This window comes from Loxodonta africana, chromosome 10 (assembly GCF_030014295.1).
Source record: "Loxodonta africana isolate mLoxAfr1 chromosome 10, mLoxAfr1.hap2, whole genome shotgun sequence".
Taxonomy (NCBI): Eukaryota; Metazoa; Chordata; class Mammalia; order Proboscidea; family Elephantidae; genus Loxodonta; species Loxodonta africana.
In genome coordinates, this window is record NC_087351.1 from 42,724,606 (window position 1) to 42,742,715 (window position 18,110).

General features: G+C 35.5%; 1 protein-coding gene across 4 annotated transcripts in view; it reads left to right on the plus strand.

Moving 5' to 3' along the window:
* The window catches only part of SCFD1 (sec1 family domain containing 1), a 90,148-nt gene that overhangs the window by 10,066 nt on the left and 61,972 nt on the right, over positions 1–18,110 (plus strand). For 3 of the 4 annotated variants that reach the window (XM_003408670.4, XM_010588565.3, XM_064292372.1), the window contains exons 5-10: positions 3,463–3,585; positions 5,127–5,214; positions 8,383–8,472; positions 10,185–10,240; positions 11,289–11,374; positions 13,820–13,919. In XM_003408670.4, the coding sequence (XP_003408718.2) occupies positions 3,463–3,585; positions 5,127–5,214; positions 8,383–8,472; positions 10,185–10,240; positions 11,289–11,374; positions 13,820–13,919 (543 nt within the window). Of the gene's footprint in view, positions 1–3,462; positions 3,586–5,126; positions 5,215–5,255; positions 6,138–8,382; positions 8,473–10,184; positions 10,241–11,288; positions 11,375–13,819; positions 13,920–18,110 lie in introns of those variants that run through there. The other variant, XM_023546071.2, reaches the window with a different exon arrangement.

Sequence of the window (18,110 nt, forward strand, 5' to 3'; positions counted from 1 at the left end):
ATAACAAAGTCTGGTAGTAGGAAGTCCGAGCTGGTGCAGCAGCTCTATAATGTTATCAAAGACAAAGGCTCCTTCTGCCTTTTTGATCCACCATCTTTAATTTCTTGCTTTTCATTTTCTTGGTTTGTTGCTTCATGGTGACTGCAGCTGTAGCTATTACACCTATGTTCAAGGCAAAAAGAATGGGAAAAAAAGACATTCCCAGCCTTGACTGTTCTTTTTTGTCAAGAAAGCTCTAAAGCTTTCCCAGAATATTTCCATTTATGTTGCACTGGGTAGAATTAAGTGCAAGGGAGGCTGAGAAAATTAAATATAGCTGAGTGTATCACCATCCCAAACAAAAAAAGGAAAGACCTGATACTGGACAGCCAGCTAAGTGTCTGCCACAAGTCATAAGCATCTTTACTTGTGAATCACTGTTGAATGAAATTGCTGCATAAATCGTTAATGAAAGTCACATATTTTGTGTTCTAAGTCAGCTTAATGATCACTAGTTTCCTTTTTCACCCTGCATAGACACCATTATGCCCCTTTTTAAAGAGATAGCACCTACTGTTCTGTTCCTCCTTCCTTTTTTTGGTAACAGCTTTATTGAGATATAATTCACATCCATACAGTTCACCCATTTGAAGTGTACAATTCAGTGATTTTTAGTATATTAACAGACTTGTGCAACCATGACCACAGTCAATCTTAGAACATTTTCATCACCTCAGAAGAAACCTCAGACTCGTTAGCTGTGACCCCACAAATCTCACATCCTGCCCAGCCCTGAGCAACCCATTAATCTACTTTTCTGTCTGTAGCTTTGCCTATTTGGGACATTACAGATAAATGGAATCATGAAATATTTGACTTTTTTGTATCTGGCTTTTCACTTACCATAATGTTCTCAAGGTTTATCCATGTTGCAACATTTATCAGTACTTACTGGTTGAATTCCTTTTTATGACTCAGTAATATTCGATTGTATGGGTAAACCACATTTTGCATATACATTCATCAGTTGAACATTTAGGTTGTTTCCACCTCTTGACTCTCATGAATAATGGTGCTATGAACATTCATGTACAAGTTTTTGTGTGGGCACATGTTTTTTTTAATTCTTTTGGGTTTACACCTAGGAGTGGAATTGCTGGGTCAAACGGTAACTCTTACATTTAACTTTTTGAGAAACTGGTAGATTGTTTTCCTAAGTGACAGCACATTTTATGTTCCTACCAATTGTATATTGAGGGTTCCAGTCTCTTCACATGTTTGTCAACACTTGTTATTTTCTGTCATTTTGGTTTTAACCATGTGGCTGTGAAGTGGTATCTGATTATGGTTTTGATTTTCATTTTTCTGATGACTAATGATACTAAATATTGTTTCCTATGCTTATTGGCCATTTATGTATCTTCTTTGGAGAAAATCTGTTCGAGTACTTTGCCTGCTTTTTTTTTAATTGCACTTTAGATGAAGGTTTACAGAACAAACTAGTTTCTCATCAAATAATACACAAATTGTTCTGTGACGTCACTTAACAGCCCCACGACATGTCAACTTTCTCCCTTCTCAACCCTCTTTGCCCACTTTTTAATTGGTTATTTGTCTTTTTATTGTTGAGTCATAAGAATTCTTTATATATTGTTTGACTAGACCGTTATCAGATACATGATTTGCAAATATTTTCTCTCATTTTATGGGTGGCCTTTTCACTCCATTAATTATGTCTTCGAAGTAGGAAGTTTTAAAATTTTGATGAATTCCAATTTATCTATTTTTTTCTTTTGTTGCTTGTGATTTTGGTGTCATATCTAAGAAATGTTGAGTGTTTTTATCCTGAAAATGTGTTTTTTTCCAAATGTGCTTTCTATGTCTTCTGAAATGATCATGTGGTTTTTGTTTTTTATTCTATTGATATATTACATTAATTGATTTTTGAATGTTAAACACACCTCATAATCCTGGGATGAATCCACTTGGTTTGGTGTATAATTCCTTGTACATGTTGATGGGTTCAATTTGCTAGTATTTAGTTGAGTGTTACTGCATCTCTGTTTCTAAGAAATATTGGTCTTTAGTTTCTTGTGATATGTTTGTCTGTTTTTGTTGTCAGGGTAATGCTAGCCTCAAAGAATGGACTGGGAAGTGTTCCCTCTTCTATTTCTTGGAAGAATCTGTGAAGGATTTGTATTAATTCTTCTTTAAATGGGTGGTAGAATTCACCTACGAAACCATCTAGGCCTAAGCTTTTCTTTGTGGGTAGTTTTTGTTTATTCATTATAGGTCTGTTCACATTTTCTATTTCTTCTTAAGTTAGTTTTGATAATTTGCGCCTTTCTAGGAATTTTTCCATTTCATCTAAGTTATCTAATTTATTGGCACGCAGTTGTTCATAGTATGAGATTGGTAGGAGTGTCCTTTCATTTCTGATTCTAACAATTTAAATCTTCCCTTTTTTCTTGGTCAGTCTAACTAAATATTTGTTAATTTTGTTTGTCTTTTCAGAGAACCAACACACATACACTTTATATCTGTGTTTATTTCTATAAATATCCCTCCCTCTACTGACTATAAATATCCTTTCCCCCTTCTCTTTGTTACACATGTACACACACACCCACATACCAGCCTACACCTCCAATTCCAATTTCAGTTCAACAGCATAGGGTTTATTCTGTTGTTACCCTTTGCAGATTTCTAACTCCTTTTTCTGACAATGAGAAACATAGACCCCATTATCCTCAATATATTTACTTATTTACTCAGTTCTCTCTTTATTATGTCACCACTCTGCTTGGCCACCTTCTTCATACAGGCTTCAGTCCCTCAGTTTTTCACGTTTTAATATCTCTGAAATCAGACGTATCTTAGAATTGATGGTATGTCGTAAAATTTTATTGGTACAATTAATTCTTGGTGGTATATAAAATAATGGTACCTGTTAGAATCAGTGACATCTTAGATTTAAGGTGTTATGGTAATTTGTTTATTTGTTTAGATTTAAAGAAGATTTAAGAGTTTGCATAACTGAGTCATTCACTACAGCAAATTCCATTAATTTTAGATAATTGAAAAGAAATACTTCTGGAATTGATCATTTCTGAATTAAAACTTGTCTGTGAAGGGAGCAATTTTGGTTTTGTATTTGTTGTGTCATCATTTGTCAGATACAATAAGCTTTTCACCATATTAGAGACCCACATCAGGATCTTTTTAAGAAAACTGTAGGTACACTATTTCAAAGTGCTGTATTCTAACTTTAAATATTAAAATATATTTCAGTCACATCTGGTAACCATATAACTGGTGTTTCTTCATGACCTTGTCTTCTTGAGCTACTTTTATTGATTGTCATTTATATTCCTGTCTTTTAAGTATGTATCTTATCCTCCCAAATCTTGCTGAAAACGTTTTTATTGGCCGTCGTCTTTTATACTAACCTAAAATAGAATAAAGTATTCATTGTATTTTTAGGATCTTCGAAATCAACTCTATGAATCCTATTATTTAAATTTTATTTCTGCTATTTCAAGAAGTAAACTGGAAGATATTGCAAATGCAGCATTAGCGGCTAGTGCAGTGACACAGGTAGCCAAGGTAAGAGCTTTTGTTTGGCTGACAACCTTCTGTTAATGTTCTAGAATTTAACGGTACTCTGAAACCTGTTAATTGACATAAACATAAAATTCAGATGAGCAGGATGAAATATTTAGACTCGGTACTTTTAGAAAGAGTTCCGATAATGTAAACCATCTACAACGTGAACTTGGCGAAAGAAACCAATCTAAAGGAACCCACCGTTCTACAGATCTGAAAGGAAAAAACAAAAAACCCCACAACTGATCAGCAGAATCAGTTTTGCTTTGGGCCGGGGTTTTGTATAATCTTTTTAGCTCAATTCAAAAATAGTTTGACAGTTGTGTTGTCATAAGCTGTCCATCAAAAATATCTGGGTGTTGTTTTAACTGTACTCACTATAGTCAGCGTACTGTCTCTAGATCTTTCCTTACTTTAGGAGATAGGAGCCAAAGAATCTATATTGCATGTTATAAGGGAGAAGGAATTCACAACAGACTAGTAATTCTGCATCATAGTGACTTTTCAGTTAGGTTCACTTTCAGTTATAAATAAAAATATCAAACATAGTCCCAATTTTAGCCCTGTTCTTGTCCATTTGAATTTGGACAAGACATAAATAAAAATTCAAGGGAACCGTGTGGGGCAAGGGAGCCCTGATGGCGCAGTGATTAATTGCTTAGCTGCTAACCAAAAGGTCGACGACTTGAACCCGCCAGTCACCCTTACAAGAGAAAGATATGGCAGTCTGCTTCCGTAAAGATTTACAGCCTCAGAAACCCTGTGGGGCAATCCTACTCTGTCCTGTAGGGTCGCTATGAGTTGAAATTCGACTCAACGGTAGTGGGTTTGATTTTTTATGTAGGGCAAATTAAATACTGAACAGCTGTGCATTTACTTCCATTTGTTCCCCACTGATAGATTTTTCATTCTTAGATATAGGTGGTCAACTACTACCTCTGATTTTTTGAGGCTCATGCCTTAATGTTCTTGCTCTTCCAAAATTTATCATTAATTTTACATAAAATTATAAGGACAGCTTTCAATTTGTTTATTTCAAATCGTTTTCTTACTTTTTAATTTGCACTTCTAAAAAAGTGGTAGAACTTTTTCCCACTTTATTTATAGTCTATAAAAATTCTTGGTAGAAAAAGTTACTGTGACTTTCTTAGGCAAGTGTGATTAAAGTGGATATAATATTTTTAAATTGTGGTTTTTCTTCAAAATTGATGTCCATTCCTGTCACAGTCAACAAGCTTTAATTTTATTAAAAAAAATTTTTTTTTTTTAATTTTGTATCTGTTTAAATTTTGTTCTCTGAAAACATTCCTCTCATCCTTAATATTTATATGAAAGTTTGTTTTTATTGCTTTTCAATATTCTTAACTCTTTATTCCTGCCCATTTAGGTAATCTGCTAGAGAGCACAATTTTTAGTTAGCGAATGTAACTATTTTAACACTGTAACTACCAATTACCATTGGTAGAATAAATCAAATTAAATTTACTTTGAACATGGTTATATTTTAAAATTGATTTGTAAACCTTTTCTTTTGTTTTTAGGTTTTTGACCAGTATCTCAATTTTATTACTTTGGAAGATGATATGTTTGTATTATGTAATCAAAATAAAGAGCTTGTTTCATATCGCGGTAGGTAAAAATAGGAATGTTGGAGTTAAGTGGTTAACAAAATGAGTGGTGTTCTATAAGAAAAAAATAGTGAACATGTTTAATGCACTCGAAAACTAGTTTTGTTTACAGCAGTAAAACTGTAAAATCATCTGTAAAACTAGTATGTATTTAAATGTAGAGTAGCTTTATGAATAACAGTAAAAGATTTTTAAAAACAAAGAAAACAACTCTCAGACTGAATTCTGTCACATAAAAATAACATTTGGTGGCAGGAACGCTAATAGATCTATTTTTTTTTTTAATTTATTTTGTTAAGAATATATACAGCAAAACATGCATCAGTTCAACAGTTTCTACATGTATAATTCAGTGACACTGATTACATTCTTCGAGTTGTGCAACCATTCTCACCCTCCTTTTCTGAGTTGTTCTCCCTCATTAACATAAACTCACTGTCCCCTAAGATTCCTATTTAATCTTTCGAGTTGCTGTTCTTACTTTGATCCCATGTACATAGTTCATAAAACAGCATAATGCTTAAGGCAGACTTTTCTTTTAACTAGTTAAGCTAAACTACTGTTTGGTTTTAAGAAGACTTTAGAAAATATTTTTAGTTTAAGTTTTAAAGATTATGTCAGGTGAGTAGTTTCAGGAGTTCATTCAGCCCCCATGGCTCCAGAAAGTCTGGAGTCCATGAGAATTTGAAATTCTGGTCTGTATGTTCCCCCTTTTGATCAGGATTATTCTATAGAATTGATCAAAATGTTCAGTAATTGTAATCTAATAGATCTGTTTTATGAGCTTGCTTAAGTACCAATTCTCTGACCTTTTAGGTGCCCCAACAGCAACTTATACTCAAGGTTTACTTGTGGCAAATACCGCAGTGTTTTAGCAGCAGAATTCTGTTACTCTTCTAGTTTGTCGACGTTGGACAAGAACAGGTTACTTCTCTCTGCTTTAGTTTTCTCATCCGTAAAATGGAGATAATAACAGTATCTGTCTCGTAGAGTTTTTTGTGGAGAATTAAATGGATTAGCGTATATACAATGTCTAGAAAAGTTTCTGACACATAGAGAACACAAAGTAAATCACTTAAAAAATAGCTAATGCTCTTTGTCAAGGTCAAAAAACAGTAAGTCTCTGGAGTCATCAGCTACTACAGTAATGTTTTGGAATAAAGTGTAAGTGCCATTCAAAAAAGTATAGACTATTAAACTCTTACATCCTGTTCGTATAGTACTAGGATTGAGTGGCATCTCAATCTCACTACTGAGAATTGGCATTTAATCAGATGCTGTCTAACTGTCCTGGAATCTTCTATTCTCAATTTTGGTAACGGATCGTTCCTGGGATCTTAGATTAAAATTAACACACCAGCACTACCAGTGCATTACATTGTCTGTGCTGAATAACTTAAAGGAAATTCAAGATGCAGTAGATGTTGTTAGCCAATTCAGTGAAATAATCAGTAATTGCTACTTAAGGATTGAGATGTTTTGGGGATGATTAGAATTTCCATGGTTCTTAAATGGGAAGTATGGCCCCCTAAGGAGCATTTGGAAATATGTAAGGGAGTTTTTGGTTGCCACAGTTACCAAGGCTGCTACTAACATTTAGTGACCAGGGACTAGGACTTAAGTCAGCTGATTGTAAATGTTACATCTACAGAATACCCTCACAGCAACCTCTAGTCTGGTGCTTGGCCAAACAACTGGGCACCGTGGTTAATTGCATTTATAGTCATTATATTAAACTTTCTTTTTTTTAAGCCCTTCAAATACCAGACCAGGCAAATTTGTAAATCTTAACTAGTAAAATCTTCCCAAATTCTTAAAATAAATTTTTAAAATATATAATGAATCAAAAGTTTATTAAACATTCTCATGCTTAAAAATTTCAATTAGATTTTCTTATACTTCTCAACTTAAAGTCACGAGTCTGAAATTACTCATTTTAGGGTAGAATCACATAATTGAGCTCCCAGATTCTCAGTAATAATAGTAATAGCTTGCTCTGAATCAGTGTACTAAGTACTTTATGTATCAGCTCCTCTACTCCTTAGAATAACTTTGTGAAGTAGGTACTATTATTATTTCCATTTTCTAGATGAGAAAACTGAGGCATAGATATTAAGTAACTTGATGAGGAAGCAGCAGAGCCAGGCTACTAAGCCTAGGTAGTCTCAGTCCAGAGATAGAGCACTTAAACGTTATGCAGTTATATTCCAAATTCTCTCAAATATTACATGTTATCCTAGTTACCTAGTGTTGCCGTAAGAGAAATGACACCAGTGGGTCGCTTTGAAGAACAAAAATTTATTTTCTCGTATTTTAGGAGGCAGGAGGTCCCCCACGTTCTCAGAGTGATTCTCATACCCAATAAAGTTTGGAAACCACTGCTGTTCAGTGTGATAGAGAAGAAAAATTCATTTAACTTACAGTGCAAAGAAAATGATGAGTGATGTTGGTCTTGGCATAATTGATTTCCATTGTCTTTTTTTGGTGGTAGCTAGATAACAGGATCAGTAGTTTCTTGAGACCATCTGCTGTTTGTGAATAAATAAATAGGATATTTATTTTCCAATTTACTCTTGCAAAAGTTATAGTTTATATGTGTATGTATGTTTTTTCCCCTTAATATTAAACTCCTGGTACTGACGTTGTATTTTGTTTTGAGGTAGTTTAATTTTGGGTATATGTGTGTGTTTTAGGTGAAAGTTTACACAGCAAACTAGATTCCCATTCAACAATTCATACATAGATTGTTCTATGACATTGATTACAATCCCTGCAATATGTCAGCACTCGCACTTTTCCACCCCACCTGCCCCATTTCCATCCATCCAGTTACCCTGCCCCTCTTTGCCTTCTCATCTTTGCTTCTGGGTAAATGTTGACCGTTTGGTCTTGTACAGTTGATTGTTAAAAGGAACGTATTCCTCACACATTTTATTGTTTATTTTATGGGCCAGTGTATTGTTTGGCTGAAAAGTGGCCTCTGGGATGAAGTAGTTTAATTTTTAATGAAAACTTATTCACTTCAAAAAATTTTAAAGCATAAAGAATTTGAGTACTAGAAATGTTATCAGATATTGATTAAAATTTTAATGAATAATTTAAAGATTTTAATGAAAGACAAAAATGTGAATTTTGGTCCTTTTTTTTCCCTTTACCTATGTCATTTTAGCCATTAACAGGCCAGATATCACAGACACAGAAATGGAGACTGTTATGGACACTATTGTTGACAGCCTCTTCTGCTTTTTTGTTACACTGGGTAAGTTTTCAAATCCTTCTGGTTGCATCTTCAAAGCAAATTATTTAATAACTAATTTTAATTTGTTATACTGTGATGTGATTCCTTTTTATCTGTCTGGATCTCTACAGGCTTTCTGGATCTCTCCAGACTCTCTATAGAGACCAACGTCAAATTATTAGAATTATGGTTTTACCAGAGTTGGGGTAAAACCGTAATTCTAATAATTTGATGTTGGTTATTCCTCTTCGGAAACCCTGGTGGTGTAGTGGTTAAGTGCTATGGCTGCTAACCAAGAGGTCGGCAGTTCTAATCCACCAGGCGCTCCTTGGAAACTCTATGGGGCAGTTACACTCTGTTCTGTAGGGTCGCTATGAGTCGGAATCGACTCAACGGCAGTGGGTTTGGTTTTGGTTTTTATTCCTCTTGAGTTAACATTTAGCAGACCAAGTGAATTACCTCTTTGGCAGTTGTAACTTTCAAATACATCATTTGAATGGTTTAGCGGTGACTTCACCTATATACCAGCTAATTTCTCAATATTTTGTAAAAAATTTCAAATATACTTCAGAGTAGAGACATATGCTTGGTAACTATTAAGACAAAGTCCTAGTGCTCCATAAAACATGGCATTTGCATATAATGCTAATCCATCTAGACTTTCAAAATTTAAAACATTGTTTGGATCATCTGAATTTACTTATGTGGTGCAGTGGTTAAGTGTTTGGCCGCTAACCAAAAAGTTGATAGCTTGATCCCCCAGCCGCACCTTGGAAACCCTATGGGGCAGTTCTACTCTGTCCTGGAAGGTCGCTATGAGTTGGAATCAAATCAGTGGCAACAGGTTTGGGGTTTCCTGTGTGTGTGTGCGTGTTTGTGCGCGTATGGCTTTGTGGAGCTCTGGCGGAGCAGCAGTTAAGAGTTCGGCTATTAACCAAAAGCCAAAAGGTCAGCAGTTCAAATCCACCAGCCACTCCTTGGAAACTATATGGGCCAGTTCTACTCTGTCCTGTAGGGTCACTATGAATCAGAATCAACTCAACAGCAATGGGATTGGTTTGGTTTATTTGAATTTTTTATGACAAGCATCTATAACTTTTGCTAACAGGAGAAAACTTCATGAAAAGTCTATATTTTTACTTTTTGCAATTGACTGAATGTGCTTTCCTATAGAATATAAAATGCAAAAACTGTAGCATAAGGTAGATTACAATGTTTCATTTCGTTTCATGAGATTTTCAATGCAGTTGGATATTTTTCTATTAGTTTAGGCTTTTCGTCTTTGAAAAAGTTTATTGAAGTAATGGGAGGGAGAAATTAAGTTGATTAGATAGTGATTGAAGCCATATTTTATGAGCATTTCACGTAATATGAAGAATGTGCTTTCTGTAAACCTTTAAACTAGTATTTTTTAGAAAGATGCAGTCAGATTAAAGTAGAGAGTAAACGTTGAAACTTTGAAACTGCGTATAGGGACTCAAAATGCTGACTCAGTAGATTCATTGGAAAAAACCTTGTCACACTGATTGTTTAACTCCAGTGCCTTTTCTTACTCCCTAAGGTTCTTTTTAAAGGAAAAGGTTCATTTCTGAACTTTGCTTTTACTCTTGAGATTATAAAACCTTTTACCTTTGTAGCCTAAAATTGTATGTTGTTTTACATTGATGTATTTTGTAAATATGCATTTTAATTATCAAAGGCTGAGATCAGTGCTAAATCTATTGTTAAAATAGGTGCTGTACCTATAATCAGATGCTCAAGAGGAACCGCAGCAGAAATGGTAGCAGTGGTAAGTTCATGCAAATAATAGGTTTTGGGCATAAGCAATATTGGTGTGAGTTATTTTCTGTAACTACCTCAGTGTTTTCATTAATGTTAAGTGTATGGTTGCTGTTGGTTATAGATTAAGTATCAGCGGCAAGTATTTTCATTTCTTAACATTGGGATTCTACCAAAGATAAAAACTAATCATTATATAATTCTGTGTGCTAGAGTAAAATTATTTCAGTATGCTCTTCTAGCATTTTCTTTCCTACTCAAACATGTGTTCCTCATTCAGCCTTGTCTATCCAATAGTATTTTATACTTATTCGATCCCCCAAGTCATTTAATATTTAATTTCATTTAACAAATATTCATTAACAGTCAAAACATTTTTAAAATGGTGATGTGTATTTTGTTATCCCACTATATTGGAGTAAAATATTCAGTGTAGACTGAGCATTCAAAAATTGGCTAGGAAGATTTAAAAAAATGTATTAAAGAAATTAATACTCTTAGAGAAATCAGAGGATTACTGAAAGGGAGAGAGGATAGGAGGCAGGGAAAGTCAGAGGGAGAAACGTTAATGTTTTGAAGTTTTTATTAGCCTAAATGAATCACTGACTGCTGGAAGGCTGTTCTCCTTGACATATTCCATTTCTCTTCTGGGCTCTCCTGCAGCCTCTACTTGTCACTTCATATCCACCCATCTAAGTGGACCTTTTCCCTATATATACATCTACCTTGGTACAACAGAATCATGCTTGAGCAGAGAGGGTGGGTTGTTACTGCAAAGCATTTCCTGGACCTAAGGTAAAATTAGAAAACTAAAAGTTCTCATTAGTGAAATCAAGCCTGAGTCACAGCAGAGAAGGCATTGGTCTTTTTCAAGTCCTAGTTATGGTAGTATTGAAATAGAAATGAAGCTAAAACATTTAGAAGATCTTAGAATTGCTATTTTGTAAAAAAAAAAAAATTGTGATTTTCTTGTTTATGAAGCTAGGAACACATTATGTATTACCTTATATAAAGTTCTATGAAATTATTAAGAGTTACTTGCAAATTTGATTTTTCAGAAACTAGATAAGAAACTCCGGGAAAATCTAAGAGATGCAAGAAACAGTCTCTTCACAGGTGACACACTTGGAGCCGGCCAGTTCAGGTATTATGTTAGTTAATGTACTTATAGGGACTTAAAAATAAAACATTTGTAGAACTTTTTGGTTGTCTTTCTTGTCTGATAGGAATATAATACTCTTATCCTTATCATTGAAACATGTTTATTCCTTTTTAATGAAGTGATTACTATCAGGATTTTAACTCAAATTGTTCTTGAAATACAAATGGAATATTTTATTTAGTTTGCCTTCTCTGGATAGAAATTTCTGTTGTATTTTATCATCTGAAGGAGAATGTATGACATACTGGTTGCTTCTGTTAAAAATAAATAAGCTGAGAATTTGATGTTTCAGTTTTAAACCTTTTGAGATACATTTTGAATAACATGTAAGACCACCGAAGAACTTCCTGTCTATATGGCTTTGGAAGTCAGAAGTCATTTCCTTTGAATTATCATTAAACACCTTGGTAATGAAGAAAAATCAGTGAAAAACTCATAATACTTAACATCTCTTTCTACCTATCTGATTTCCATTTTTACATTAAAATACTCTTAGCGTAAACTTGCCAAGCATTTTTGTCTTTGTTAGCATTTCTGGCATGAGGAAGTAATGCCAAAGTTACTGGCAGCTCAGTTTTTTTAATAGAAATACTAAAAAGAAAAAAAACTATGCATTTATCTTTTGATAATTAATAATGGTCAGAATATTGGGATGAAGAAGTAAAGAAAACCATACAAATGGCTGAGAATTTTATTTAAGGGAGAAGAGACGTATTTTGGAAAATTAATTCTTATATTCAGTTTTAGGTGAATTAACAAACCCTGTGAAAACAAATTGATGCCTACAGCATCAACTGCCCTTCAGGAATAAGAATTTCTTGATAACCTTCTATAGACTTCTTCATTTCAAGTCAATTTTTGTGGCTCCTAAGGCCTGTGTACTACTCTTAAAATTTGGGGTTAAATCTAACATTGTGTTTCAATTGTTTGGGCAACTGCTTCAGCTCCTGTGTTTTTCTAAAGTATTGAATAATTTCACTGCTCGTCTTAAATGTTCTTCACAATGTATCTGAAAGTCGATTCTCAGCTTATTTTTAACAAGAGCAACTCCTAGGTCATACCTTACTTAATAGTTTTTTTTTTTTTTTATGGTGTTCTGGTACAGGCCTTAGAAACCTATATAAAGACATTATTTGTATAATTTTTTAAAAATTTGTTCTTATTATAATACAGTTGTTTGGTGCATTTTAAAATTATTATAACTAGGGGTAAGTAACCTTATCTGACTATTGTTAAATACATTTGAAAATAACTGTAAGCAACTTGACAACAAACAACAGTGATTTTCAACCAGAGGCAATTTTGCCCACCCAGGGGCCATTTGGCAATGTCTGGAGACAACTTTGGTTGTCACAGCTGGGGAGATGCTAACCATAGTCTAATAGGATGCCTCGTAGTATGCTGCTAAACATCTTGCAACTCACAGGACAACCATCATAAGGAAGAATTATCTAGCGCAAAATGTCAGTAGGGCTAAGGTTGAGAAATTCTGCCGTAGGCCATCCTCCCTTGTGTTCCACCTTGCTCCGGAATAATAAATGATTGTGGTAATGGTACCACTCCCATTTTTTTTACCCCGTAGTCTTATAAGTAGTGCAACTGGAAGAATCCACTCCCCTATACCTAGCAGAGTCACTAAAATGGTTAGATGTTTGTAGCAGAAAATATGTGTAGTTAATATAATCAGCAGTGGTTTTTAAAAAGTGGTATGTACTCCAATAGTGCCTCTAAAGCACATCTCTGAAACTACTGTGGACACATGGCAAAGAAATAACTTCCTGCCTCAGTCTGCTTTCAGTGCAGTTCATTTCACATCCGTCTTGTAATAATGATTAAACGGTGCACGAAGGGTCATATCCCTTGTTTGTTAAGTGAGTATAATTATTCATATAATTAGGTATTTTTGTGCCAGGATGCTCTGGTTTTGTACTTTATCATTGAAGTACTTCCCTAGGGTCTGGTGTTTTGAATTTGTGTTTACAGCAAAAAATTGTAACTTGTGATTTATAAAACTATCAAATGTGTATATTTGTAAGATTCTATTCTCTTTAATTATGTTTTCCCTTGAGCTGACAATGATTATTGATTTTGCCTTTTTTTCTAGAATGTGAAGTATATCTCTAAGCAGATGCAACTTACTTTGATAACTGCAAAAATTATTCTGTAAAAGTATTTGTACACATTGCTTCTGTGAAACTTCTCTAAAAACTTATAATCTAGCATTACACAATGGCGATAAGTAGTCCAAAGCATTTCTTTACTTGACTAGCTGTACTAGAAATTTTTTTTTAAAACAGAATTGTGGAGTTTCCATGTTAGCATAACCATTGTTCATATCAAAATGACATATACTAGAAAGTATTAGGTAATTGTAGATGTATGCACTGGTATGAACAGTTACATAATTTTTCTTAAATATATTTACAGCTTCCAAAGGCCTTTATTGGTCCTTGTTGACAGAAACATAGATTTGGCAACTCCTTTACACCATACTTGGACATATCAAGCTTTGGTGCATGATGTACTGGTAAGAAGCTAAATATAGCACTTGTTTACTGAAATGTAGTAATATTTACATTTAAAATTAATATCATAGCTATAGAAACAAAGATGAGAAGGATAGAACTGAGAGAGACATACAAAAAAGTGTTGAAATTTGCTCTCAGTGAATGTAGATGCTAAAGAATAGTAAAGCAGTGAAGTTTAAAGATCTAAATTTATGATCTTTAAATGATAAGATAAATTAGCGGTATTTTTGGCAATGATGTAGAAAAAAGGAACAGAGGAAAATGAGTGCCTGTTTTTAGATTATTTTTTATTATTCAGAAAGTAAATAAATGTTTCCCCTAGAAATAGTGTTTCTGTTTTTTTAAAATGTTAACACCATGTTTTTGAAGTACTTCCAACTATCTAATTTTATCCTTAAAACAAAAATTTGTATTTATCCATGCATACGTTCATCTACTTAGTGTTGATTGTGTAGAGAATGTGATATGCACAGATGAATGTAGCACAGCCCCAATCTTCAAAGGCAGTGGGAAGAAAATCGCTGCACAAGTACTTTCTCTGTAAGGTGCTATTTAATAGGACCAGAATAGGCCCCATTTAATGATAGAAAAACTGAGAGACAGAAATAAAAGGATTTGAACTCAAATCATTGGCTTACCAAGACTAGAACTCTAGTTTACTAAACCTAGCCCAGTCCTCTAAGAATTATGTGTCATTATTGCAAAGACTGCTTGAAATATCCTATAGAAAGGAAATAAAAGACATGCAATAAATGGCTTAGGTTTAATAGTTTACTTCTTTAAAACTCAGATGTTAGCTCTAAAATATATATTTAATAAATTCGATTTCAGAATTAGAGATAGAAATTGGCAGCTCTGTTATACTTTTTTTTTATTGTACATTAGATAAAGGTTTACAGAGCAAATTAGTTTCTCATTAAACAATACACGTTGTTTTGTGACATTGGTTGCCATCCCCACGACATGTCGACACTCTCCTTTCTCCGCCTCGGGTCCTCTTATTACCAGCTTCCCTGTCCCCTCCTGCCTTTTAGTCCTTGCCCCTGGGCTGGTGTGCCCCTTTAGTCTCGTTTTATGGGCCTGTCCAGTCTTTGGCTGAAGGATGAACCTCAGGAGTGACGTCATTACTGAGCTGAAAGGGTATCTGGAGGCCACACTCTCAGGGTTTCTTCCGTCTCTGTCAGGCCAGTAAGTCTGGTCTTTTTTGTGTGACTTTGAATTTTATTCTACATTTTTCTCTGGCTCTGTCCAGGACCCTCTACTGTGATCCCTGTCAGAGCAGTTGGTGGTGGTAGCTGGGCACCATCAACTTGTACTGGACTCAGTCTCGTGGAGGCCATGGTAGTTGTGGTCCATTAGTCCTTTGGACTAATCTTTCCCTTCTTATAACATACTTCTCTATCCTAGAGTCCTACGTTCTGACTCTAGGATGAGTATCAAGGAAATAGCAGTCAACTCAGATTCAGTGGAGAGGGCAAAAAGAATCAAGGAACCACTGAATTAATCTTATGAGTAAGACAATATAGAAGCTGATTTTAGGAGGTCGAGGAAGAGGCCAGAGAAGAAGAATTCAATTCAACCAGTATTTGAGTTCCTCGTCTTTGACGAGCACTGTTCTAGACACTGGTTTCATCAACAAACAAAGCAGACAGAAATACTCCTGTTTTTCTGGATCTTATATTTTAGTAGAAAAGATGGGCAATAAATAAAATACAACATGTCAGAAGGTGGAAAATAAAGTAGAAAATGATGAGAAGCATTATATTTTATATAGGAAGGACCTCACTGATAAGGTGACGTTTGAAGAAAGACCTGAAGGAGGTAAGGTAGAGATTATGTAGCTATATAGGAGAAATAGAGCCTATGGGTGGTGCAAACGGTTGATGCACTCAGCTGCTAACTGACAGATTGGAGGGTCAGGTCCCCCCAAAGGTGCCTCTGAAGAATGTCCTGGCAATCTACTTAAAATCAGCCATTGAAAACCCTGTGGAACACAGTTCTAATCTGACACATGGGGTCACGATGAGTGGGAATCAACGCTATGGGATAAAAATAATAATAATAACAGGAGAAATACAAGGCAGAAGGTTGCCTGATAGATTTGAAAGATGACAAGGCAGCCAGTGTGGCTAGAGTGAAGTGAGGCAGGAGATGAGGCTAAAGAGAGCATGGGAAGCAGGATATTATAGGACATAGGCCATTGTAAGGACCTTGGCTTTTGATTTAAGGGAAATGGGGACATTTTAAGAGTATTGCTCCAACTGCTATGTTGAGAGGAGATTTGGGGGGAGAAGAGAAGAAATGAGACCAGTTAGGAGACTGTGGGAACTATCGTAGCACGAGATGGTAATGGCTTACACTAGGATGGAAATGGTGAAGGTTTTGATTATCTCTTGAATGTACAGTATAGGGTTTACGGATGTATTAGACGGGGGATCTAAGAGAAAGAGAGTAGTCAAAGATGACTCCAAGGTTTTGGCTTTTGCAGATGGAAAGACGTAATTGTTTTTTACTGAGATGGGGAAGACATGGAAGAAGCAGGTTTGAGGGGAAGATCAGATGTTTAGTTTTGAGTAAGGTAAGCGTGAGATGCCTGTTAAGATATCCAAGTGGACATATTGAGTAGGTAGTTAGGTATAGGAGTCCGGAGTTCAGGAGACAGGTTGGGGCTAGAGAAATAAATTTACAGGTGGTCCATGTATAGTTGGTTTTAAAGCTAGGAGACAAGATGACATCACAAAGAGAATGACTATAGATAGAAAAGAGAAGAATTTCAAGAAGTGAACCCTCAGGCATTTCAACATTGAGAGGACAGGGAGATGAATACCCGAAAAAAACCCAAACCTGTTGCTGTCAAGTCGATTCCAACTCATAGCGACCCTGCAGGACAGAGCAGAACTGCCCCATAGAGTTTCCAAGGAACGCCTGGTGGACTTGAACTGCTGACCTTTTGGTTAGCAGCTGTAGTTTGCAACCACTGTGCCACCAGGAATGTGGCATGGGAAGCAACAGCCAATAAGGTATGAGAACTAGATCTGTGTTATTTTTAAAAGCCAGTGAATTAACTATTTCAGAGAGGAAGGAGGGATCAACTTGGACAAATACTGAGGACTGAGAAGTCATGGTGGCATAGTGGTTAAGAGCTCGGCTGCTATCCAAAAGATCAGCAGTTCAAATCCACTAGCAGCTTCTTGGAAATCCTGTGGGGCAGTTCTGCTCTGTCCTATAGGGTCACTCTGAGTTGGAACTGACTCAACAGTAAACAACAAGAAGTAGTCATGGTTGTATGCAACGGATGCAACGTAAAGGTCATTAGTGACTTAAGAGCAGGTTCCATAGTGTAGGGGCAAAATACTAACCGAAGTTAACTGGATTTTCAAGAGAGATTGACAGGAGAGGAATGCTATATAGACAACTCTAGAAGAGTTTTGTTGTGTAGCAGAGCTGAGAAGAGTAGTGATTGCTGGAAAGGGATGTAAGGTCAGAAAAGACTTTTAAATAGGAGAAATTACAGCATGTTTGTGTACAAATGGGAATGATCAAGAGATATGTTGATGACACAGGAGATGAAAGTGTCCTACAGGTCTGTAGAAGGTGTATATGAGTAGTATAGACCAGGATTTCTCAACCATGGCACTGTTGACATTTTGAATCTGATAATGCTTTGTTTTCTGGGACATTGTAGGATGTTTACCAGCATCCCTGGCACCTACCCTGTAGTTGCCATTGGCACTCCTTCAGTTGTGACAACCAGAATGACTGCAGACATTGCAAAATATACCCTGGGGGAGGAGGCAAAAATGAGATTGAGAACCAGTGGTATAGACTGATGACACAAGATTCAAAGCTAAGGTTGTTTTAGGGAAGACAGCAAGTAAATGGTGTGGGGATCACAAAGAAGACTCCAACCCCAGGCCCAGTGGCGTAAGATGTTTGAGAGGGAAAAAAAAACTAGTTGCCATCTGAGAAGGCTGTATGTAAGACATAGCCAATTGGAGTTGAGTTGGAGGACGAAAGTATAAGAGAAGTCTAAAAAAGAAATTGAGAATAGGAGACTTTGCTGATGACCGAGTATGAGATCCAGAGGTTGTGACAGAAGGGTTTCAGGAGTTGGATAAGAATGAGAGATGGGATCTTAAAGGGGGATTAATGGGCATAATGAGATAGCGTTGATGGCCTCAGGTCAGATT